The 24,704-nt window shown below is 57.0% G+C and overlaps 1 protein-coding gene and 1 long non-coding RNA gene across 3 annotated transcripts; one reads left to right on the plus strand and one right to left on the minus strand.

Annotated features, from left to right (window-relative positions):
• Positions 1–1,124: 1,124 nt before the first annotated feature.
• Positions 1,125–23,690, minus strand: LMCD1 (LIM and cysteine rich domains 1). 2 transcript variants are annotated; one of them, XM_086845639.1, is made up of 7 exons: positions 23,586–23,616; positions 14,494–14,561; positions 13,727–13,815; positions 12,298–12,553; positions 8,008–8,340; positions 4,515–4,730; positions 1,125–3,092 (listed from the first exon to the last, which is right to left on the minus strand). In XM_086845639.1, the coding sequence occupies exons 3-7, from the start codon at positions 13,813–13,815 to the stop codon at positions 2,937–2,939; spliced, it is 1,050 nt and encodes a 349-aa protein (XP_086701765.1). In that variant the 5' UTR covers positions 14,494–14,561; positions 23,586–23,616; the 3' UTR covers positions 1,125–2,936. The 2 variants fall into 2 exon arrangements, with proteins under 2 accessions (XP_086701765.1, XP_086701764.1); XM_086845638.1 differs by lacking the exon at positions 14,494–14,561 and having other exon boundaries at positions 23,586–23,690.
• On the plus strand, positions 9,694–10,691 carry LOC147650927 (uncharacterized). The gene is made up of 2 exons (XR_015274874.1): positions 9,694–10,254; positions 10,344–10,691. It is a non-coding gene; the product is annotated as an uncharacterized LOC147650927 (long non-coding RNA).
• Positions 23,691–24,704: the final 1,014 nt, after the last annotated feature.

Raw genomic sequence — 24,704 nt, forward strand, 5'->3', positions numbered from 1 at the left:
GAGAGCCCACTCAGCTCTTCCCCTTGCATGAGGATTTTCTGCAGGGTCCAGGGGCTGCAGAGCTGGCTCCAGGCTCCCCACACCTCCTGTGCCCCACGAGGGCTGGGGGTGAGCCTTGCTGAGATGCCAACCAGCTTCCTCTGCTGGCCTCCTCTGGTGACCCTGGCCCTGGAGTGACAGCTCTCTAACAGTGACTTACTGTCACTGGGAGCTGAGAAATTGAATTGCAACTTTAATTGTTTGTTTTGGCCTGAATGTTACAAATAGACACAGGAAGCAGCAATGAGGGGCTCTCCCCTCCCTCCCTCCCTCCCCTCGGGGTGTGCACCAGCATCGCTCCAGCCAGCGCTCACTGCTGCCTTTCCTGCCCACCTTGGCAGGTGAAGCTCCCAAAGCTCAGGTGCTGAGGTGCAGAGCACAGAAACCTCCCTGGCTGGGGCCAGTCCCTCCTCTGGCCAGCTGGGGATGGCCCTAGTGGTGGGGTTTGTGGGGAGGAGGTGACCCACATGCAGCCACTCTGCCCTGCTTCCACCTCCCCATCACAGACAGACGGGCTCTTTCTCTGCCTGGAATATTGCTTAAAAAAAGGGGGGAACCACAAGCGAGACAGCACTGCAAATATTTGCAGATTCAGAGCAGTAAAGCCCTGAAAAACTTCAGCTTGAAAAACCTCAGCTGAAATGTGGCTTCTGCCCAGTCAGTGGTTATTTCTGTGCAGGGAGGCTCTGCTCTTCCCCTCCCCTACCCCTGCTCCTGGCTGGGTGGGCAGTGGGGGAGCAGGTGAAGGATTTTTGTATCCAAAAATACTTTATTTAAAGCTTTAGGAACATTTAAATGTATTGTCAGTCATATTTAAAACAACTATGCAGAAAGCTTGAGTTTAAATTGGAGCTGGGTGCTCAGACAGGAGGCACAAACTCCCTGTGCTCTGGCCATGGACAGGACATGAAGGGTTTTGTCCTTTGCAGCCCCACAAGTTCAAATCTGTCCTTGCTGGGGGCAGGATCATCTCATGCCTGCCCTGAATTTCAGTTCTAATATCAACACTAAAGGCTCCCATATGTTTTGAGCTGTTTGATGCATTAATTTCACGGTTTTGCTCCCGACACTGGAGAGGCACAGGATTTTGTTAAGCTGTTTAATTGCAGTAAATTTCTTTAGCAGATAGTATTTTATGAGCTGCAGAAATACCTGCAAGGCTTGAGCAGGTGCCAGCAGTCCCAAAAGCCTGAAGTGAGTAAGTGTGTGCTGGAACAGGGACTTCTGTGAATTATAATTTATAGATCACAAAATCAGAACTCAGAACATGCTGCAGTGGGCTGCCACTAGCCCCTGTCCACAGTCCCTGTGCAGCTCTCACAGCCCCTGTAGGCTCTGGAAGGAATCTACAAGGTCTCCTGGAGTCTTGCATTGTCCATAAGGTGAACTTGTCCCCGCTCCTGTCAGAGACCAGGGCAGGGAGGGTGCTGGGGATGACCCAGCCCTGTCCCTGCCAGGCTGGGGGAGAGGAGAGGGCCAGCCCAGTGCTCCCCCAAAAGCCCTCCTCTCCCTGTGCCTCTGCTCTGCCATTTGCCCAAGCTCTCACCACATTCCTCTGCAGCAGGAACAGCTGGATTTTAACCCTGCCCGGGGTGGAAGGGGATCCCATTTTCCCCCAGAGCTCCCCAAGCAGGGGAGGGTTACCCACAAAGACATATTCCACTTCTCTGGCAAATGATGTCAATGCTCAGCATGGAGCAGACTGAGCACAGACACCAGCCTGGGCTACCTGGTGTTTTCAGGGAGTGTCAGAAGCATCACCTGATGTAGGGAACAAATATGACCCACAGGGACTCAGTGCCAGACCCTGGGATAGCGCCAGACCTGAGAGGCAACGGGAGAGCCCAGGGCAAGGAACAGGGCATAGCCCAGGGCAAGGAGCAGGGCAGAGCCCAGGGCAAGGAGCAGGCAGAGCCCAGGGCAAGGAACAGGGCAGAGCCCAGGGCAAGGAGCAGGGCAGAGCCCAGGGCAAGGAGCAGGGCAGAGCCCAGGGCAAGGAACAGGGCAGAGCCCAGGGCAAGGAGCAGGCAGAGCCCAGGGCAAGGAACAGGCAGAGCCCAGGGCAAGGAACAGGCAGAGCCCAGGGCAAGGAGCTGCTGGCTCCCAGGGCAAGGAACAGCTCCTTGGCACTTGGAAGGGTCACTGAAGAATTGCAGGGATAAAGTGGCATTGCAGGATCTCAGGGACACACACACACACACTCTGCCCCCCCAAGACAGCAGAGGCTGTAAAGCTGTTTTCCAGAAAATTCTTTCCATTCCAGTTGCAGGTGGCAGCTCCATGGGCTGAGTCAGTCTCTGACCAGGCAAAGCCGTGCCCTGCCCCTCTCACCAGGGTGAACCCCTTGCCCTGTGTGCCCACTCCTTGCTTTTGCATCGTTGCACAAAGCCCCAGCCACGTGTAGCTGCAATTTTCTATCATTTGCTTTCAGCAAATTGATCAAATTCCTCAAGCCCACTGCCTTGGCACAGTGGCAGCAGCCTGTCAGCCTAATTCCAGGAAAGATTTACAAACCACAAACAGCCCTTGTTTTTGACCACAACTGTAGGTTTAGTATGCCAGAAGTTACTGTTGAGATGGGTTATTTCCAAAAGACTATTGCAGGATCTTAGTCATAAGAAGGTTGGACAGACTTGATAGAAGCCAGTGCAGCCCAGCCCCTCCTTTCCAGTTCCTCCTGGCCAGGTACACCGTGCTCCTCCCACCCGTGGGCACAAGGGCTCCCTGGCAGATCCCAGAGGACCCCGGGGAAATTCCTTCTTCAGGCTGTGCTGGATGCAAGGGGACACGGAGCTGCTTGTGTGTGAATGGTCAGACTCTTAAATTTTTAACCTTCCCCTTCTCCTGTGTTTCCAAATGCCCCCAGTCCTGGTGGGACCTCGGGGAGCCCGAGGGGCTCAGACCCTGCTCTGGCTGCAGGTGGTGCACAGGAGGCTGGAGTTGGCCAGGGCGAAGGGTTTGCCCGTCAGCAGCGTCTCACACTCCAGGCAGGCAAAGTGCTTCTTGTGCCAGGCCAGCCCTTCCACCCGCTGGTAGTCCTCCGAGAAGATGATCTACAGGACAGACACACGGACACACAGCCGCTTATTTCCACCTCCCCCCCAAGCTGGAGCGTGGCAGGAGCGGGGAGAACCAGCCCCACACCTCCCAGCAAGCCCATCAGCCGTGGGGTCAGGAATGGGTACACAAAATAATCACAGGATGCTTGGGGTTGGAAGGGATCTGTAAAGGTCACCTTGTGCCAACCCCCAGCCATGGGCAGGGACACCTTCCACTAGCCCAGGGTGCTCAGAAGCCCCAACTGAGCCTGGCAGTGGCAGGAGCAGAGGGCCACGGGATGGTGCCACTAGTGGGATCAGAGGTCTCCAGCTGGTCCTGCCCTGGCCCAGGGACTCTGGTCACTCTGTGCCCTGGCACAGGGACTCTGGTCACTCTGTGCCCTGGCACAGGGGGTCACAGGGACTCTGGTCACTCTGTGCCCTGGCACAGGGGGTCACAGGGACTCTGGTCACTCTGTGCCCTGGCACAGGGGGTCACAGGGACTCTGGTCACTCTGTGCCCTGGCACAGGGGGGTTTCACAGGGACTCTGGTCACTCCGTGCCCTGGCACAGGGGGTCACAGGGACTCTGGTCACTCTGTGCCCTGGCACAGGGGGTCACAGGGACTCTGGTCACTCCGTGCCCTGGCACAGGGGAGTTTCACAGGGACTCTGGTCACTCCGTGCCCTGGCACAGGGGAGTTTCACAGGGACTCTGGTCACTCCGTGCCCTGGCACAGGGGGTCACAGGGACTCTGGTCACTCCGTGCCCTGGCACAGGGGGTCACAGGGACTCTGGTCACTCCGTGCCCTGGCACAGGGGGTCACAGGGACTCTGGTCACTCCGTGCCCTGGCACAGGGGAGTTTCACAGGGACTCTGGTCACTCTGTGCCCTGGCACAGGGGGTCACAGGGACTCTGGTCACTCCGTGCCCTGGCACAGGGGGTCACAGGGACTCTGGTCACTCCGTGCCCTGGCACAGGGGAGTTTCACAGGGACTCTGGTCACTCTGTGCCCTGGCACAGGGGGTCACAGGGACTCTGGTCACTCTGTGCCCTGGCACAGGGGGGTTTCACAGGGACTCTGGTCACTCTGTGCCCTGGCACAGGGGGTCACAGGGACTCTGGTCACTCTGTGCCCTGGCACAGGGGGTCACAGGGACTCTGGTCACTCTGTGCCCTGACACAGGGGGGTTTCACAGGGACTCTGGTCACTCCGTGCCCTGACACAGGGGGGTTTCACAGGGACTCTGGTCACTCCGTGCCCTGGCACAGGGGGTCACAGGGACTCTGGTCACTCCGTGCCCTGGCACAGGGGGTCACAGGGACTCTGGTCACTCTGTGCCCTGGCACAGGGGGGTTTCACAGGGACTCTGGTCACTCCGTGCCCTGGCACAGGGGGGTTTCACAGGGGTCACAGTCTCAGCAGGTCCCTACCTCGTCGCAGCCGGCGCAGCGGGGCCGGAGGCTCTCGCAGTAGTGGCGCCCGCACCAGGTGGCCCCGCTCTTCCAGAAGTAGATGAGGTCTACGAGGGGCTCGGCGCAGCGGCAGCACACGAAACACGCCGGGTGCCACTGCCGGGAGTAACCGGCACGGTCGGCGTACACCACGGGACAGTCCCCGGGCACCGGCTGCTGGCACTTCTCACAGCGCTGCAAGAGAGGGCAGCGGTCACCGGGCTGGGCACGGAGCTGGGCACGGAGCTGGGCATGGAGCTGGGCATGGAGAGCTGGGCATGGAGCTGGGCATGGAGAGCTGGGTACAGAGCTGAGCTGGGTGCAGAGCTGGGCACAGAGAGCTGGGCACGGAGCTGGGCACAGAGCTGAGCACAGAGCTGGGTACAGAGCTGAGCACAGAGCTGGGTACAGAGCTGGGCACAGAGCTGGGCACAGATCTGGGCACACAGTGGTATGGTAATAGAACATAGAATGGTTTGGGTTGGAAGGCACCTCACAGATCACCCAGTTCTGACCCCTGCCATGGGCATAGACACCTTCCACCTGCCCGAGCTGCTCAGGAGGAGACACAAAGCCAAGGTTTCTCAGTGTCAAAGTGAACTGACAGCCCCTGAGCTACAGGAGGCCATCGGGGATGGGGCAGGGATAGAAAAGGGACAATTCCCAGCACTGCCAGCCCTTTCCCCGGCTCACACAGTGGTGCTGGGACACTGCACTGAGTTTCCTTCCCCTCCTCCCTCCTGTTCCACAGCAGAGGCCAGGGGACATCTGCACCAGGTGGTTTTCTCTGCTTTCTCTGATCTTTCCAGCACCCCACGCGTTTCACCATCGCCTGGTCCCTCCCTCGGCCGGGATTTCAGCAGCTGAAATTATCTGAAATTATCTTAAATGTAAAGTCAGCCCATGACATTGCCCCATTTCCACCACGCTGGTGGGCACTGCCATTTTCCCAGGAGATCCAGGCTGGAGAGAAGAGGCAGTGCCAGGGACAGAATGTTTCCTGGCCGGGCTGCTCTGTGCAGCTGAAAGGGGAGACGAGTGCTGACACTGCTCCTTCCACCACCGAGGGCTGCAGACACATCTGTGAGCACTGCCACAAATTCCTGGTCTGGCTGAGGGAGCAGGGCTCGGAGCAGCTGGCACAGCCCATGGGGATGGGATGGGCAGAGGGCACCGAGGCTTTTCCCTTGGCCCCCAGTGCCTCCTGGGGCACCACATCTGGGGGCAGCCCCAGACACAGCCCCTGCAGCCCCCAAAGCCACAGAGCCAGCAGCCCAGCCCTGCTTATCTTGCAGGATCTGAAGCAAGAACAAACACGGCAGTTTCCAACCCTGAGATCAAGTTTCTTGCCAACAAGAACTGTTAAAAAAACAACTTATTTTGCTGTTTCTTTCTCTGGAAATTATTCACGGGGAAAAACTATTCACGGGGCTTTTCCCAAGCATTGTGTAACCTCCATATCCTGCTATTTGCACACTACAAAGAACAGATTCTTAAAATTTGGGGTGGGATTTCAGCTTGGTGCTCCTTTTACATCTCCATCGTGCAGGCAGAGGAGTAAAGACTTTATTAGCTGAATTACCAGAGGTGTTGGCCAAAAAAGTGTCCTGTTCTCTTTAGCTTTCCCATCCTGCTCATCCCCAGCTGCTGTTCTGCAGTGCCAGGGAAGGAGCTCCCAGACAGCACCAGCACTCTGAGCACTCCCTGCATTGCTGCCTCAGGATTTTGGGAACAATGACTAATTTGGATCAATTGCCTCAGGATTTGATTTGATTCCAGGGCAGTGACTTGGAACACCAGAGGAGCTCCCTGTTTTGGAGGGGTAAGGATTCTGTCTCTGTGGAGAACACTGGTCTCGTGGGACAGACAGGCAGAGGGATGTGGAGGAAGATGAGGTGGTGAAGGTCTGTGCTCAGCAGGCCACCAGCCCCACTCCTTCCCCACGCCCTGGGCTGGCCCAGTGGATCTGCCACTGCTGTGAAAGCTGCTCCATTTCCCAGCTGGTGCCTTGAGAGAAATGATGCTTCAAACTAAGGAGAATAACATCACAGTTATGTATTTATTTATCTGAAAGGACAAACTTGCAGTCTAAGTAAACCCTCATTGCTAGGATGACTTATTGATATGTTTAAAGGAAACCTTCCTTTTTTGGTGATTTTTTATCTTAAAATGCAGTGTTTTGTTGCAATAGTGCAAATCTTTACTGTGTCACTGGATTCAAAGTCAGAAGCACATTTACAGACCATGGCAGAGGGGAGACATTACCCAATAAGGACTGAAAATGAAAACTGCTCTTTACATGTACAACCTCAGTGCAGGAATGGCAGGAAAGAATTTCCTCTTAAAAACACTTGGACACCATTTGCTTTTTCAGCTTTAAATCCTCTGCTGCAAGTCACCCTCACGAGGACCAGGACAAGGTATTTCCACTCACCATATTTTATGACAAGCATCTGTTCAGCAGCCACTCCAGACACTGCTGGGGGAATATAAATCTAAAAGGCTGTTGAGGAATCTCAGCCATTTCTCTGTGGAGATGTATTTGGATGCCCAGGGACCCAGGGCAGCTGTTTACATTTCCCCAGAGCCATTACAGCCCTGGGAACTCCATCTCCATGTTCACAGCTCTGTGTTAACTGGAAAGAGCCTCCAGCTCCTGCCATTTGTGGTCTTGCTGGGTAAGAAGCCCACCTGAAATACTGACTTGCATCACAGAATGGGAAAGGTTGGAAAAGACCTCCAGGATCATCAAGTTCAGCTTTCAACTGAATACCACCACACACACCCTGTGTCATCCAGGGACATGGCATGCCCACCCTTTCAGAGCTGCCAAGAAGCCAGAGCTCAAACCAGCTCCCACAGCGAGGATTCCCTGCCCCTGGTGGCTCAGCAAGGCCTTTGCTGCAGAGAAAGGGAGATGAAGCAGAGGAGAATGCCCCTCATCAGCCCTGCCAGATGGACCCTTGTGCTCAGCAGGGCTGGCTGGGGCAGAGGGTCCCTCCAGGCTCTCACAGCGCTGCTCCCAAGCATTACGATGTGACCGAGCACCTGCAGCAGCCATGGAGAATCCCCTGGGAGCAGGATGGGGACGAGGCACAGATCACCCTGCCTGGTGTGAGTTTTTGCCCCTTGAGTTGAGACTGAATCTATTTCCAATGGCTCCCTGAACCTGAAGCAGACCCAATGTTGCCATGCCCTGCCGTGCCGTGCTGTGCCGTGCAGTGCCGACCATCCCATCCCATGGATCCCATCTCAGCCCATGGATCCCATCCCATGCCATGGATCCCATCCCATGGATCCCATCCCATCCCATGGATCCCATGCCATGGATCCCATGCCATCCCATCCCATGCCATGGATCCCATCCCATGCCATGGATCCCATCCCATGCCATCCCATCCCATCCCATGGATCCCATGCCATCCCATGGATCCCATCCCATCCCATCCCATCCCACCCACCCCTCACTCACGTAGTGCCCAGCCCTGGGCTCGCTCTCCAGGGCCCCGTTGGGTGACTCGGTGGCTCTGCTGGGGTCGATGCTCTTGTCCTGGGGCTTCTCCTCCTCCTTGCCGCCGCCCTGGCCCGGCAGCGCCACCTCCCCGACTCCCAGCGCCTCGGCCTTGTACTTGCTGACGAACTCCTCCATCAGCTGCTGCTCGCCCTCGGCGAGGCCGCGGCACTGGGCCGGGTCCTGGTCGTGCAGCGGGAGCTGCCGTGCCAGCCGCCGCCGCCGGTGCAGGGCGCCGTCCGTGCCCGCCACGGGCTGCAGCTCCTTGGGGACCAGCTCCATGTACTGCATGGCCTGCCAGGGGACACCGTCACACAGCTCCACTTGTGTCCCCGGGCAGCAGCAGCAGCAGCAGCAAACCCTTCCCTCCCTTCTGCCTCTCCAGCCTCTGAGCCCCCCGTGCTGAACTGCCTTGGGTGCCAGCGCTGGCCCGGCTGCTATAAATCATTTCATCCTCAGTTTTATGGTGCTTTACATTATTTCTGTTGGTTTGTTTTTTAATAAACAAACCCCACTCTGCCCAGGAAAGCAAAGCGGCACAGACAGACAAAATCCCAGCACAGCCTCCCTCACTGGCACTACCATCACACTCTTCTGTGAAATTCGGTAACACAGCTGCTAAACAGACTAAAACCCCAGAAACATCCAAAGCCATGAGCAGCTCCCTGCTGCCTTGTGCTGGGGCAGGGAGAGCTGCAGGGAGTGAGTCAAAGGCCACACCGAGCAGCCCAGAGCCCCACGGGGCTGGTGCACAGCACTTCACAGTGAAGGATCATCCCTTATCAATTAATGAAATCATCTCAGGACAGGCAAAATCGAGGTAGCAGTTGGGTCTGTGACACTGACAGCCACCAATTCCACCTGGCTGCCGATTTCACAGCAGAGGGAAGGTGTTTGGTCACAGATGCCCTGTGACACAGAAAGGAAATGCCCAAAATGAAGCCTTTGACTTCACTGGCCACTGCCTCGACAGCAGAATAAACCCCTCAGTCCCAGGCTGGGTTAGTGCTTGTGGGCATGGGGGCTGCACAGTTAACTTCTCCAGGCCAGGAATAAGGGAAGGGAGGTTCCCACTCCGGCATTTTCCTATTGTAGTGTGAAGAGTGGCAGGGCAGCCAGTTGGCTCCCTGCCATTCCCTGTTAGACCAGCATCCAGCTGCATTAGATTTGCTTCTTACTGGATCAGCTCTTGAAAACCCCATCTGAAAAAACTTAGCAAAGGGATTTAACCATTTGTGGCACATTGGCTGGTCCAGGCTGGCCTTTTCAACACAGAAATGCTTGCACAGCACTGAACTCTTCAGCACGTCAGCAAAAACTTCCAAGTCACTTTTACCTTGGCTACTCTGTACTCTGAGCCAGAGAGCAGCGCTGCCGGCCGGAATTCCTGACAGGAAATTTGGAATAGCAGTAGATAATGATTTCATGGAAGCAGGGCTTCTTCCCAAGCCTTGGGGTGCAGGTTAAAATCACTGCACACTGGGACATCAGGCACCAATGTACATCGTGCCCTGTGCAAAGGCGAGGTTGGTGTCCAGTTTCCTGGGAAGGTTGGTGCCCTGGGGGAGAAGGTGGTGCTTGGGAACAGCTGCTTGGAGAGCTGTGGGATGCTGGGGCACTGATCTGGTGCACAAATGGCTTTCACAGGTGTGAGGAATCCTAAGAGGAACATCAGGAGGAAGGCAAGGATTCCCTGACTGCTGCTCCCAGGCTCGCACAGGCACTGCCCCAGAAATGGCCAGGAAAGGGAGCTGATGCTGTGGGACCAGACCAGCAGGGCAGCAGCGTGGGGAAATCCTTAATGCACTGGTGTGCCAAGACTAATGCACATTACACCAGAGCAGGGGCCAGCATGGGCACCTGCAGCCTCCTGCTGCGCTCCAGCCTCCCCATTCCCAGTTCGGTGTTTGTGCTGAGAGCGAGGAAAGCAAAGCCTCAAGGCTTCCTTAAAGGCTTTCTTAAAGCCTGCTCAAGGCCAGGTTTCAGTATCTGCCCAGACATGCAGTGGGATTTCACCCCCTGACCAAGGGAATGCTTAAAGTTATAATTGCAGATGTCATAAAAATTGTGTCCAGAGAAAAGATTAGGGGGGGAAAAAAAATCCAACCTGACACCAAAAACTGCCATGAAGAACAAGAAAAACCTGCTGCATCTGCTGCTGTCACTTATGGTTTATGGCCAATGCCTCACTATGTTGCCTGAGTGCAGGTAATTTGGAAGAAGAGCATTTTAGTTTTCACTGTTCACTACTGGATCTTTGGGCTATTTTATGATCTGCTCTTTTCACCCTCCCCAAGGACCCGAGGATGTGCTTCATGACTTCTGCAGGCACAGCTTAACAGGAACAAGCTCTGAACTTCCTTCTATTATCGACCATCCTCTTCAGCAAAACAAGGTTAAAAGCCATCCCAAGTTCCCAGCCTTCCTTCAGGAGGAAACCCCTGGAGTCCACAGTTGTGCACTAACAGCTTCTTGGCACAAACCCCTTTGAAACTATCCCGAGAGAGGCTGACATCCAACACTTCTCCTCAGAGCTTGTCAGGCTGATCTGCAAGCCAGGATTTATCAAGGTTGTCTCCAAAGCTCCTGCCTGTTGTTTACCTGAACCAAGATATAATCCAGCCTGTCCAGGCACTATAAAGAGATCAAAATCTTCCCTAAAGTCTTTGAACCTCCCACGTCAGGAGGGAAGGGAAGGGAAGGGAAGGGAAGGGAAGGGAAGGGAAGGGAAGGGAAGGGAAGGGAAGGGAAGGGAAGGGAAGGGAAGGGAAGGGAAGGGAAGGGAAGGGAAGGGAAGGGAAGGGAAGGGAAGGGAAGGGAAGGGAAGGGAAGGGAAGGGAAGGGAAGGGAAGGGAAGGGAAGGGAAGGGAAGGGAAGGGAAGGGAAGGGAAGGGAAGGGAAGGGAAGGGAAGGGAAGGGAAGGGAAGGGAAGGGAAGGGAAGGGAAGGGAAGGGAAGGGAAGGGAAGGACCCTGAGGAAGCATTCCCAGCACACAGCTCATGCCCCACTCAGCCTGTTCAAGGCCCTCAGGGCACAACTGGCTTTTAATCCGAATTAACTGCTCTGGCTCTGGGGGCCCTGGCTGCACTTTCACATCTGTATCCCAGATTATCCTTTAAATAGGTCTGGTTGCATTTTCAGCAGCTTTCAGCTATTTGTATCAACAGCCTGCAGCTCTTTGTTTCATCTGAGGAGCAGAAGCTCTTCACTGCCCGCTCCTGACAGTGGAATATGGAATGGTTTTATACCACAGCACAGCTAAATGCATTCCAGCAAGAAATGCTCTGCTGGCTCTCACTTCCACATGCCAAAAACCACTTCCACCCCTTCCCACACAGCTGGTGCAGATGGAAACCAGGCACAGGAGGGAGGTGGAGCTGGGCTGGGGGCTTGGGTTTGGATCCTGCTCTCAGAAAAGGACCACACTCCCTATCTCACCTTTTTACCCTGAGCTCTCTTTAGAACAATTTTTTTCTTTGGACCAGATTATACCTAAACCATAAGGAAAAAATTCGCAGCTCCAGAGCTTGGTATGGGAGTGGTTCTGGGCACTGGGTTCATGAGCAGCACTGGGCAGGGCAGACAGGAGCTGCAGGAGGAGCTCCCGGGCACAGAGCTCAGCTCTCAGCCAGGCACAAGGAGCCTCCACTCCTGCTCCTGGAGCTCCTCGAGGCTGCTGGAACAGGCAGGGGCTGCAGTTCTCCATCCAAGGGAGCCTGGCAGTGGGGCCTCTGAGCCCACTCTCCAGGGAAGGGCTCCTCCAGCAGCACAGGGATCTCCTGAGAGCAGGAGAGCCTGAGGCACAGCCAGCCAGCTGCTCAGCAGCCCCATGTGCTCACCAGGAACCAAACCCCTCTCCTCTGCCCAGACACCCCCGAGGCCTGGAGGAGTGGTTCTCACATCCAGCCTGGGGCTCTGGAGCAGCCATGGGCTGCAGCCATGGGATCTCTCCTCAGCCATGCTCTTGGTGCAGATGAGCTTTACCAGAAGAGCTTTCTAGTTGTAAAATCCATTCAGACTTCTCCCAGAAATGTAAACAAATAAAAAACCCCTATAAAACCCCAAGGCATTGCAGCCTTGTCTCCCACCTGCTCTGCTTATTTACAGTTTTCCAAAGCACGGAGTGCTCCGTACGTCTCTGCTCTCTGAGGCAAACCATGGTTTACCATTTCTGCTTCTCCCTGATAACTTTCTTGCAGAGCAGAGTTGTGTTCCCCAGGGAGCGACCCCAGCCCCCGTGGATCCCCTTACCAGTTTCTGGGTGAGCCCCGGGGGAGCCCACTCGTAGGTGATGGTGTCGAAGGTGGGGTCCTTGCCCGAGATGTTGGGGTTGGTGACGATCATGCGGTTCCTCTTGTAGATGCGGCCGCCGTCGCCGCCCTTGAGCCGGGCGGTGAGCGAGGAGTACTTGGAGGCGGCGAGCAGGCGGCCGATCTTGCGGTCATCGTCCAGCTCCGAGCTCAGGCCGTGCTCCTCCTGGCTGCACTTGCACGACTTGCACATCTTCCTGAGCCCAAGAGAGCAGCCCCAGCTGTGAGCTGCGCTGGGCTCACTTGCGGGGCCTCTCCCAAGGGTCAAACACAGCTCATGGCACGGACAAAAGGCTCGGGATGGGGTGGATTGGGTTGGGAGGGATCTTAAAGCTCATCCAGTGCCCCCCAGCCATGGCAGGGACACCTCCCCCTGTCCCAGGTGCTCCAGCCCCAGTGTCCAGCCTGGCCTTGGGCACTGCCAGGGATCCCCAGCTGCTCTGGGCACCTGTGCCAGGGCCTGCCCACCCTCCCAGGAACAATTCCAGCCCAAAATCCCATCCAGCCCTGCCCTCTGGCACTGGGAGCCATTCCCTGGGTCCTGGCACTACAAAATCTGCTGCCTCCCACCCATGGGGAGCTGCTGCTGCTTCCCCTGAACTCTGGGAACCCCTTCAAGCATCACTAGAGTGGAGATTTGTCTCCTCACCAGATTCCAGCAGACCAGCACCAGCCTCACCTATTATGAATCTTTACATTCCATTAAAAAAGCGACTGCTGGAAGGAACTGATGCTTAATTGACTGTAATTTGAACTATAATAGATATAAATCACACAGACAAGTGTCTAAGGACACTCCTGTGGCCTTCACTGCCATCAAACACTAATAGCAAGAGGGGAAAAGTAACTCTGACACAACCCCGAGGATTTCAGCAGGATCTTGGAGCAAGAATGAGTCCAACCAGCCTTTAATGGAGTCAATTTAAAAAAATGGTTGTGCTTCCACCAAATGAGGGCTTTAAAGTGTGGATTCCACACAGGTGAGGTATCACAAGTGGGAGCTGAAGGCATCTGAGGCAGTCCAGCTGCAGCAGCACAGCTGGACCACAGCTTCCCTGCATACCTCCAGGGGAGCTCCCCGGGGGCAGAGAGGAGCCCAGTGTTTGTGAGGCACTAATTCTCTTTTAATTAGTGATAGCTGGATGCCTGCATTCCATTTTAAAGCCCCTTTGTTGTCCTGCTGGGGCAGGGAGCAGCCCCTGCCCTGAGCTGGGCACTGTCCTGCTCTGCTCCCACCAGCTGCTGACATCAGGGGCCATTTACCCGAATTTGTGTTTTTAAGAGGAAAAACTGGAAATAAAGTATGAAATAACGAGCTGTTCTGTCACTGAGCACATCTGAGGCAGCATGCAGGACAGGACCATGGTTACCTCCAGGAGTGTGGCTCGAAGCCCGTGCACAGCCCTCTGCAGCGCAAGCAAGGCACGCCTCTTGCCACCTGTGGCTGGCTCCCCGACATCTGCAAAAGAGCAGGACACCCAGCTGGAAAGGCTTTATCCTCACAGGCCCCCTGGGACAGCACTGACAGTGTATATTGTCCTTCACACAGGGATTTCTTCAGCCATTTCTTCTGCCCCATGAAGCCTCAAACCTCCCAAACACCACTTGAGCATGTCCATGCAACCCTGCTGCAAGTTTATTTAAGGATGCTTGGGATGAAGGTTTTCCCTTCAGAGCGAGGGAAGATGGAGGGGCTGGCACATCAAACCCAGGGAATATGCCCACACACTGCAGAGCCACCTTCCCCTCATCCACAGAGAGCTCAGGTCTCATTTAAAGGCAGTTTTGGTGCAGTTTATGGAGTTCATACACTGCACATGGAGCTGTGATGACATGTGCAGGAGGTCAGGCAGGACACACGGAGCTGCAGTGCCATAACCTGATGCTAAACTTGCCTTCCTGCACCTTGGCCCTCCCTGGTCTGTCTCCATTCTTTTGGGAATGTGGCATGTTTCCAGGCCTCTGGAACTGGACTTTTGGGGTGGTTTCCATAGTGAACAGGAGACACAGTGGGGAAATGCTCTGGGGAGGAGAGGTGGTGGTGCAGTGACATGGGGGCTGTGGTTGTGCTGCACTTCTTGCTGCTCTCTGAAAACAGATGAAAATCACCCATCCGTGGGTGTCCACTGCTGCTCACCAGGACTAGATAGAAACTCCTTGTGAGATTTCTGTTTTGGCTTTCTGTGCCTCACAGCATTCTTGCTGCTAGAAGAGAGAAAGCAAGTCAGGGCAGAGGAAATTCTTGGGTAGTGAAATGATAGGAAGTGGAGGCTGTTCTCCCCACAAAAACATTGCTGAGCAGCGTCAGGAACACACCAGTAATGCCATGGTTTGTGTTACAGCGGCCAAAGGCAGGGCATCGCTCACTGAGCAGCTGGAAAACAGAGCCTGCAATGACAAGGGACAGGGAAAGAACCCAAACACGGCTCCAGCTTGATTTAGACCTTGAGGAATCCTCTGGAAGGGATCACTGAGCTTCCCTGGCAGGGCTGGTGAGATGGAGCAGCTCAGGCTCCAGCTCCACAGCCTGCCCTGTTTGCTGCTCAGCTGAGACCCCACAAGGGTCCTTGTTCTGTCACCTTCTGGCCAGCCAGATCCCACAAAGATCCCAACAGATCCCGACACAGATCCTAGCACAGATACCAACAGATCCCAGCAGATCTCAGCATAGATCCCAACACAGATCCCACCACAGATCCTAGCACAGATACCAACAGATCCCAGCAGATCCCACACAGATCCCAGCAGATCCCACACAGATCCCAGCAGATCCCAGCACAGATCCCAGCAGATCTCAGCACAGATCCCAGCACACAGATCCCAGCAGAGTACGGTCAGCACCCCGCTCTCTCTGAGCACTCTGCTGGGTGCCTGCAGAGCAGGAGTGTCCCTGGGCAGAACCAGGGGAAGGTGTCCCTGGGCAGAACCAGGGGAAGGTGTCCCTGGGCAGGACCAGGGGAAGGTGTCCCTGGGCAGGACCAGGGGAAGGTGTCCCTGGGCAGGACCAGGGGAAGGTGTCCCTGGGCAGGACCAGGGGAAGGTGTCCCTGGGCAGGACCACGGGAAAGTGTCCCTGGGCAGAACCAGGGGAAGGTGTCTCTGGGCAGGACCAGGGGAAGGTGTCCCAGGGCAGGACCAGGGGAAGGTGTCCCTGGGCAGTTTTCCCTCCCGAGTCACCCGTGGCTCTCCAGCCCCAGGAGGGCTTTGGGGACACGGTGCCACAGCCACAGGCCCAGAAGGGTCTGGCAAAGGGGACCCTCCTGCTTCCACAGAGGCTTCTGGATCCCAAAAGCATTTATTGCACAACACCCTATTTGGGGACTGAAAACGGTGCTGCAGACACGTAACTACCTCAAGTATGTTTTCCCCTCCTTTTTAGGGAGGGAAGAGGAAAAGCTGGTTTCCAAAAAGTTACTGCAAGTTCCCAACAGCCCTCCAGAGCCGAGGTCCTCGTTTCACCTCTCCCCACAGGCAGTGCTCCCCGGGGGCCACCACAGGCTCCATCCAAACCCTGCAGCACCAGACACCCTACCCTGAATCACAGCTCCAGGGAGGCTGAGGGACCTCGAGAGCCCTCGGCGTTCCTGCAGCTGCAGAGTCTTGAAGATTTACAACAAACTCTGAAAGAGCTGTGAACAAAGGAACAGGGAAAAGCCACACAATATTCACAGGGGTGGGATCAGTGCTCAGCACAACTGCTGAGGGACAGGGACGGACAGCAGATCATTTGCTGCCATTACTTGACTATAACAGAGCGAAGCTTGAATAATAACAGTGGGCTGGCTCAAACTTCCTTAAGGATTTGGGGTTAGCTCGAACTTCCTTGTGGGTTGCCAGTAACTGGAGAGTGCAGGGTTCTCATCCAACAGAAGAGTGCCAGCGAGGGAATGCTGCTCTCTCCAGTTCACATGTTGGGCACTTGGTTAATCCCTCCTTTGCTGCTAAAGACCAGCAAACACAATGCTTTGGGCTGCAAGGGACCTTAAAGCTCCTCTGAAGGTGAGGTCCAGCCTCAGGTGTGCTCAGGAACCAGCTCCCAGTCCTGGCACAGAGCAGCCCAAAGCAGCCCCTGGAGCTCCTGCAGGAGGGCTCAGCTCGGCTGGGACACCTGGGGCTGCTCTGCATTTCAGGAGAGCTCCTTGACAGCAACTGCAAAGGGAATAAACCTGAGCAAGGCAAACAACTGCCCTCAGAGGTGCATTAACCAATAAACTCACTCACCACTGCAGTGCTGAAAACAGCAAAGCCATGGTTTATTCTCATTTTCATAGAAAATATCCATTGTAATCATGACCTGCAAGAAATTTTTTTCCCTGCCAGATTCCAAGCAAGTGTTATCCCAATTACCACACTCACAGGAAAAAATTCCCTTACAAAGGCTGTCTTTCATCTCAAATTCTCTCTACTGGATTTCTTTAAGGCGTCAGTGAATGGGTTGATATCATCTGGATACTGGAAGCCCTTATTGTACTAAACTTTGTGGAGTAGGAAGTTTGCTGCCCTTTATTTTAGCAACATAAAGACCAGGCAAAGGCACTGATACTGGAGGGAACTGTTTCAGTGGAGCTGCCAGATCCCAACCTACAGGATGACAGAGCTCCAACAACCAGGGCCTCTGCAAATACCTCCCTCTTCCAAGAGCACATAGCTGGCAGCATTCCTTTCTTCACTAACAATGTGTGAATTAATGATAAGAGAAGGGCAAACGCTGAAAAATCAGATTTTTTCACAAGCCAGACGTGCTTCAGATAATTATAGGCTCAATCCAAGATGTGAGGAAGTGTCTGGAATGGGAAGAACTGCCCCCAGACTGAATTAAACAGCAGATGTGGAGGGCTGCAGAGCACTCAGGTGAGGGTTTCAGGGTGATGTCCCGTTCTGTGCCCTGATCCCATGGCAGGAGCTGAGGGACAGTGCCAGCCCAGATCCTGGCAAGACACAGGAAAGCAACCATCTCTGGATGCTTTGGAGAGAATTTGCTTTCCTGTGCTCATCAGATGTACCCAAGCAACAGAGTCAGTGTTGGGAGCAGGTGGGATGGTAAAAGTGTGAGGAATCAGGCTGGTACCAGCATTAGGAAACTCCAGCTCTCCAGAAATTGCAAATAGCTGCCTGGAAATATTCCCCTTTCTCTGAGCCCCATCTCTAAACAGAACAGTAGCTCCGAGATGGGACATCTGAGTACTGCCTTTCCTGGATGGCTGAAATACAGTATTTCCTTCTTTAAAAAAGAGGAGAAAAACCCCAGCCTAAACAAATACTCCAGACACTGCCTCTCTGCAGGATCAGAGGGATTTTGTAATTTGTAAATTGCATTTTATTGGACTCAGTTTAGCTCTGAGTCCAAGTCCCAGAATAAGGTCTTTAACCCCTGTGCTGCTTTATGATTCCATGTCTATAAAGCCTTGCCCAGAGCAGGTTTCTCTGTTAAGAGCCACATCTGCTTCCCAGTGACAGCTGTGACCTCCCCCGGGCTCCAGCACAGGGACACTGCTCTGTGAGCAGGGATTTCACCCCACGAGGACAAACCAGCTTCCAGGGCCGTCACAGCCACCTCCCCGGGCCACCAGCCACGTGTGACGTGTCCCCAGCGCTGGGACCAAGCTGCTGATCCTCCAGGGTGGCTCTGCAGAGACGCTGCCAGCTCCATAACGAGAGCCAGCTTCTGCTGCAGGCAGCTACAGCCAGACATGATGAGCATGAGCTCTGCAAGGGACAGACAACTCCCAGGGGTGGAACTGCTCACAGGTTCCTGGTCCAGGCCCACAGAGCTGAGGTGAAGCTGGTTTTTTACTGCTCTGACAGCGTTTACACCACGGAGCAGCAGCACCTTCGGGCACAGCCTCCACGGCCCCTGGTTCAGCATCCCCACCACCACCCAGCCAAACTGCTCACAGAGCTCTGGGACACGACAGAGGCTGCTCAGAGGTGTTCCACAGAAAATCTCCCTGTTATGTGGGAGCTGAGCATCCTTCCCACGGAGCCAGGCTGCAGGAACAGCAGCCCAGGCACCCTGCACACCCCGACCAAAGCACTCAGCTTAGGAGCACATGAGCCACAAAGCTGAGATTCCAGCTGGGATGGCAAGTTTATAAAAGCTCCAAGGGACTGGACTTCACCCGAAAGCTCCAGTCCCAAGTCCCATCCAGGCCTGCCGACAGCTGCAGAGAGCTCTTCAAGCATCCAGGTACTTTGCTGATGAAGAGGGAGCTCCTGCCTCTCCCTGAGGCACCAAGACCCCCAGACCATACCCTGGAGCACTTCCCTGCTGTGCTACAGGTGCTTTGGATGTCTGCAAGTGCCATGCTGAAGAACAGAAGAAAGAACAAGTTAAAGAACCAAAATCTATATTAACTGAGTAAACTTTCCCTTGGCTTTGATAGGTGCCTTCAGCTCTGTGGGTTGTTTTGTTCCCAGAAGGGACAGAGTTTAGTGAGAACAGTACACAAGCCCCAGAGCCTGCCTGGCCAGCTGGGCCCGCTCCAGCCTCGCGCCGTGCCAGCCATCGCCTTCTCCCTGCTTTCAGCTTTAACTCTCCACTCAGAATTTAATCTAAACAAGCCCTGTGCCAAACAGAACGCTGTCCCACTCATGCTGCTTTAATTTCCTCAGAAAGAATCTCAGAATACGCTAGCCAAGACATCAACAATAATTAAACCCAACAGTGATTGAAAATCAAATTTTCGGGGCCTCGCAACAAGCTCTAATGAGTTCCAGACTTGCCTTCCCCGACTTGCTCAGACTGGCTGTGTGACACTGCCAAGCTAAATTAAAATTTGACAGTATTCCACACCATGCCCAGAAAAAGTGCCCGTCTTAGGATTCAGGAAATGAAACAGCCGCCTACTGCAGAGACACCCATTTCTGTTTGGACGTAGATTATTCAGACACTGATCCAGGGCCTGTATTATTCTTTTTCCTTGTTTTCATGATGTCATTTCATATCCCTTTTGAAGCAGGAATTAGCTGAGACGTCTCTTTTCATCCTGCAGTGTTCAGGTGAGAGGAGACGGGCAGCCCTGGCCACACAGGGCCCCTGAGCCCAGGCAGGGTCCCCAGCAGCACCACACCTCCCACCGCAGCCTGCCCGCCACCGCCTCGCACTCAAGTGACATTAGAGGTGACATCCTGTCCTCTGCCCTTCCACCAACAGCTGAGCGTCCAGCCGCACATTTTGGGAAGTTTCTGATGGTTTCTGCAGTCACAAGGCTCTTTGGGGTGCACTGCCACACCAGTGTGAGCCCTCCCTGCTGCATCCCCTGCAGATGCTGGAGAAGCTCCTGGGAGATGGCTCTGGTGCAGAAACTGCTCTGCCAGGGCTCATCCCACAGCAGGGATCTGCTCAGCCCTCCTCGCTGTCCCAGTCCAGCCCTGCAGTGCCCCCCGAGGGACCCCCAGCCTGGGGCTGCTGGCAGGAGCTCGGCCCTGCTCAGAGCCCCCTTCTCCAGACAAGGCAGGAACTGAGGCTGAGCACAGGCACAGCCGCCTGAAAAACGCTCAGGTTTCACTCCCATCCATCCATCCCCACTGAGCGCCCGAAAAGGGCTCCCCGAGGCTCCGGTGGCACCCACAGGTGCCCTCCCCACGGGACCCCCAGGATGTGCCTGAGGTACCGGCAGCGTGTGGCACAGCACACATTGCTCCGGGCCTCTGGGGATGCCACACCACGGGGGACCTCCAGCAGGTCCCACCAACACCAAACAGCAAACAGCAAACACAGAACACCAAACACCAAACAGCAAACAGCAAACAGCAAACACCAAACACCAAACAGCAAACACAGAACACCGAACAGCAAACACCAAACACCGAACACCAAACACCGAACAGCAAACACCAAACACCGAACAGCAAACACCAAACAGCAAACACCGAACACCAAACACCAAACAGCAAACAGCAAACAGCAAACACAGAACACCGAACAGCAAACACCGAACAGCAAACACCGAACAGCAAACACCGAACACCGAACAGCAAACAGCAAACAGCAAACACCGAACACCAAACACCGAACACCAAACAGCAAACACCAAACACCAAACAGCAAACACCGAACACCGAACACCAAACACCAAACACCAAACAGCAAACAGCAAACACCGAACACCAAACACCGAACACCGAACAGCAAACACCGAACACCAAACAGCAAACACCGAACACCAAACACCAAACACCGAACACCAAGCTCCTCCTGCCGGGCCAGGGCCACCCCAGGGTGCCAGCCTGCCCTTGTCCCGTGCTGGGCAGCCAGCAGGGAGGGAGGGGGGGACCCTGAATCCCCAAAGCACGCTGTGTTTCGGGGAGAGCAGGGCAGGAGGATGCTGAGGGCAGAGCACAGCCCTGTCACACACACCGTGTCAGCCACATGGGCTCCTGCTGCCCAACACCAAACCCTGTCTGTCCCGCACGGAGCAGCCGGCCCCAGCCCAGCCCCAACGGGACACGAGGGGCGACCCCCGGCACTGCCCGGCTGCGCAGGACACGCCACGGGGGCAGCGAGCCCAGGGGGCTGGGGCGGCCCAGGGTGGGCACAGAGTGGGCACAGAGCGGGCACAGAGCGGGCACGGAGCGGGCACAGAGCGGGCACGGAGCGGGCACAGAGCGGGCACAGAGCGGGCACGGAGCGGGCACGGAGCGGGCACAGAGCGGGCACAGAACGGGCACAGAACGGGCACAGAACGGGCACAGAACAGGCACGGAACGGGCACGGAGCGGGCACGGAGCGGGCACGGAGCGGGCACAGAGCGGGCACGGAGCGGGCACGGAACGGGCACAGAGCGGGCACAGAGCGGGCACAGAACGGGCACAGAACGGGCACGGAGCGGGCACAGAACAGGCACGGAACGGGCACAGAGCGGGCACGGAGCGGGCACGGAACGGGCACAGAGCGGGCACGGAACGGGCACAGAGCGGGCACAGAGTGGGCACAGAGCGGGCACGGAACGGGCACAGAGCGGGCACAGAGCGGGCACAGAGCGGGCACAGAGTGGGCACAGAGCGGGCACGGAACGGGCACAGAGCGGGCACAGAGCGGGCACAGAACGGGCACAGAACGGGCACGGAGCGGGCACAGAACAGGCACGGAACGGGCACAGAACGGGCACGGAGCGGGCACAGAGCGGGCACGGAGCGGGCACTGCCCGGATCACACCGGGCTGACACCGGGCGCTGAGCTCAGCCCGGAGCACGGGAGGAGCAGAGGGAGCAGCTGCTGCCACCGCACCCGGCAACCAGAACTGCCCGGAACCGGGCCCGGAACCGGGAACAGAACCGGGAACGGAACCGGGCACGGAACCGGGCCCGGAACCGGGCAGGGAACCGGGAACAGAACCGGGAACAGAACCGGGCACGGAACCGGGCACGGAACCGGGAACAGAACCGGGAACGGAACCGGGAACAGAACCGGGCACGGAACCGGGAACAGAACCAGGAACGGAACCGGGCACGGAACCGGGAACGGAACCGGGAACAGAACCGGGAACAGAACCGGGAACAGAACCGGGCACGGAACCGGGAACGGAACCGGGAACAGAACCGGGAACAGAACCGGGCACGGAACCGGGAACGGAACCAGGAACGGAACCGGGCACGGAACCGGGAACAGAACCGGGAACAGAACCGGGAACGGAACCGGGAACGGAACCGGGCACGGAACCGGGAACGGAACCGGGAACGGAACCGGGAACAGAACCGGGCACGGAACCGGGCACGGAACCGGGCAGAGAACCGGGCAGAGAACCGGGCACGGAACCGGGAATAGAACCGGGAACAGAACCGGGAACAGAACCGGGCACGGAACCGGGAACAGAACCGGGAACGGAACCGGGAACAGAGCCGGGAACAGAACCGGGCAGAGAACCGGGAACAGAACCGGGAACGGAACCGGGCACGGAACCGGGCAGAGAACCGGGAACAGAACCGGGAACGGAACCGGGCACGGAACCGGGAACAGAACCGGGAACGGAACCGGGAACAGAACCGGGCACGGAACTGGGCACGGAACCGGGAACAGAACCGGGAACGGAACCGGGCACGGAACCGGGCAGAGAACCGGGAACAGAACCGGGCACGGAACCGGGCACGGAACCGGGAACGGAACCGGGAACAGAACCGGGAACGGAACCGGGCAGAGAACCGGGAACAGAACCGGGAACGGAACCGGGCACGGAACCGGGCAGAGAACCGGGAACAGAACCGGGAACGGAACCGGGCCCGGAACCGGGAACAGAACCGGGAACGGAACCGGGCCCGGAACCGGGAACAGAACCGGGAACGGAACCGGGAACTGAACCGGGCACGGAACCGGGAACAGAACCGGGCAGGGAACCGGGCACGGAACCGGGAACAGAACCGGGAACAGAACCGGGAACAGAACCGGGCACGGAACCGGGAACGGAACCGGGCAGCAGGAAGGACTGCAGGGTGGCTCTGTCCCCCCAGCCCCTCCCGGCAGGGCTTGCGGGGCCCGGCCGCCGGTACCGGGCGGGCTGCGAGGGCAGGAATGAGGGAGATGAGGGATAATGCGGAAAAACAACCCGGGCGCCGCTCAGCCGTGCTCTGCCCGGGGTACACCCGCCCTCCCGGGCACCTGCGGGCACGGGCACCGCTCCGGGTGTATCCCGGACACCGACACCGCTCCCGGTGTATCCCGGGCACCTCCGGGCACGGGCACCGCTCCGGGTGTATCCCGGGCACCGCTCCCGGTGTATCCCAAACACCGCTCCCGGTGTATCCCGGGCACCGCTCCCGGTGTATCCCGGACACCTCCGGGCACGGACACAGCGCCCGGTGTATCCCGGGCTGTCCCGGGACAAGGGATCGGGATCGCTCCCGGTGTATCCCGGGCTGTCCCGGGACAGGGATCGGGATCGCTCCCGGTGTATCCCGGGCACGGACACCGCTCCCGGTGTATCCCAGAAACCGCTCCCGGTGTATCCCGGGCTGTCCCGGGACAGGGATCGGGATCGCTCCCGGTGTATGCCGGGCTGTCCCGGCACACGGACCATTCCCGGGACAGGGACCATTCCCGGGACAGGAACCATTCCCGGGACAGGGACCATTCCCGGGACAGGGATCACTCCCGGGACAGGGATCATTCCCGGGACAGAAACCACTCCCGGGACACACACGGACCATTCCCGGGACAGGGACCATTCCCGGGACACACACGGACCATTCCCGGGACAGGAACCATTCCCGGGCCAGGAACCATTCCCTCTCTCACCTCCTCCCGCTCCGCTGCTCGCGCCGCCGCCGCCGCCGCTCGCGCTCCCCGAGCGCTCCTTTCATTGGAGCTCGCTCGGGCCGCGCGCCGCGCTCAGCCAATCACACACCGGCACGGGACTGTCCTGGCCAATGGCGTGCGGGGGCGCGTGCCGCGGCGGGGACGGGGACATGGAAAAGCGGGAACGGGAACGGGAACGGGAACGGGACAGGGAATGGGAACGGGACAGGGAACGGGAACGGGAACGGGAACGGGAACGGGACAGGGAATGGGAACGGGACAGGGAATGGGAACGGGAACGGGAACGGGAACGGGACAAGGAATGGGAATGGGACAGGGAATGGGAATGGGAATGGGAACGGGAACGGGAATGGGAACGGGAACGGGAATGGGAACGGGACAGGGAATGGGAACGGGAACGGGAACGGGAACGGGAACGGGAACGGGAACGGGAATGGGAACGGGACAGGGAATGGGAACGGGAACGGGAACGGGAACGGGAACGGGACAGGGAATGGGAACGGGACAAGGAATGGGAACTGGAATGGGAACGGGACAGGGAACGGGAACGGGACAGGGAACGGGAACGGGACAAGGAATGGGAACTGGAATGGGAACGGGACAGGGAACGGGAACGGGACAAGGAATGGGAATGGGAATGGGAACGGGACAGGGAATGCGGGACAGGGACATGGGAAAGCGGAACAGGGAATGGAAACGGGAACGGGAACGGGACAGGGACAGGGATGGGGGAAATGGCCTCAGAGAGGGCACGGGGAGATGGGACAGCGGAGGAATTGTTCCCTGGGAGGGTGGGGAGACCCTGGCACAGGTGCCCAGAGCAGCTGGGGCTGCCCCTGGATCCCTGAAGTGCCCAAGGCCAGGCTGGACACTGGGGCTTGGAATAATCTGGGAAAGTGGAAGGTGTGGATGCACGGATCCTCCCGTGCCAGGGAGGATGGAACCGAGTAAAGCTCATCCTTTTCAATAGTGCAGCCATTCTGGGGCTCAGTGCTAGGACAGCACAGTCCCTGGGGCTGGAACAAAGGGGACAAAAAGGCAAAGCGGTGTCCGTGCTCCTGGCCCAGAGCAGCGGCGCCAGGGGCTGCGGGGGAGCAG

Source organism: Cyanistes caeruleus, chromosome 11, assembly GCF_971803275.1.
Source record: "Cyanistes caeruleus chromosome 11, bCyaCae1.hap1.1, whole genome shotgun sequence".
Taxonomy (NCBI): Eukaryota; Metazoa; Chordata; class Aves; order Passeriformes; family Paridae; genus Cyanistes; species Cyanistes caeruleus.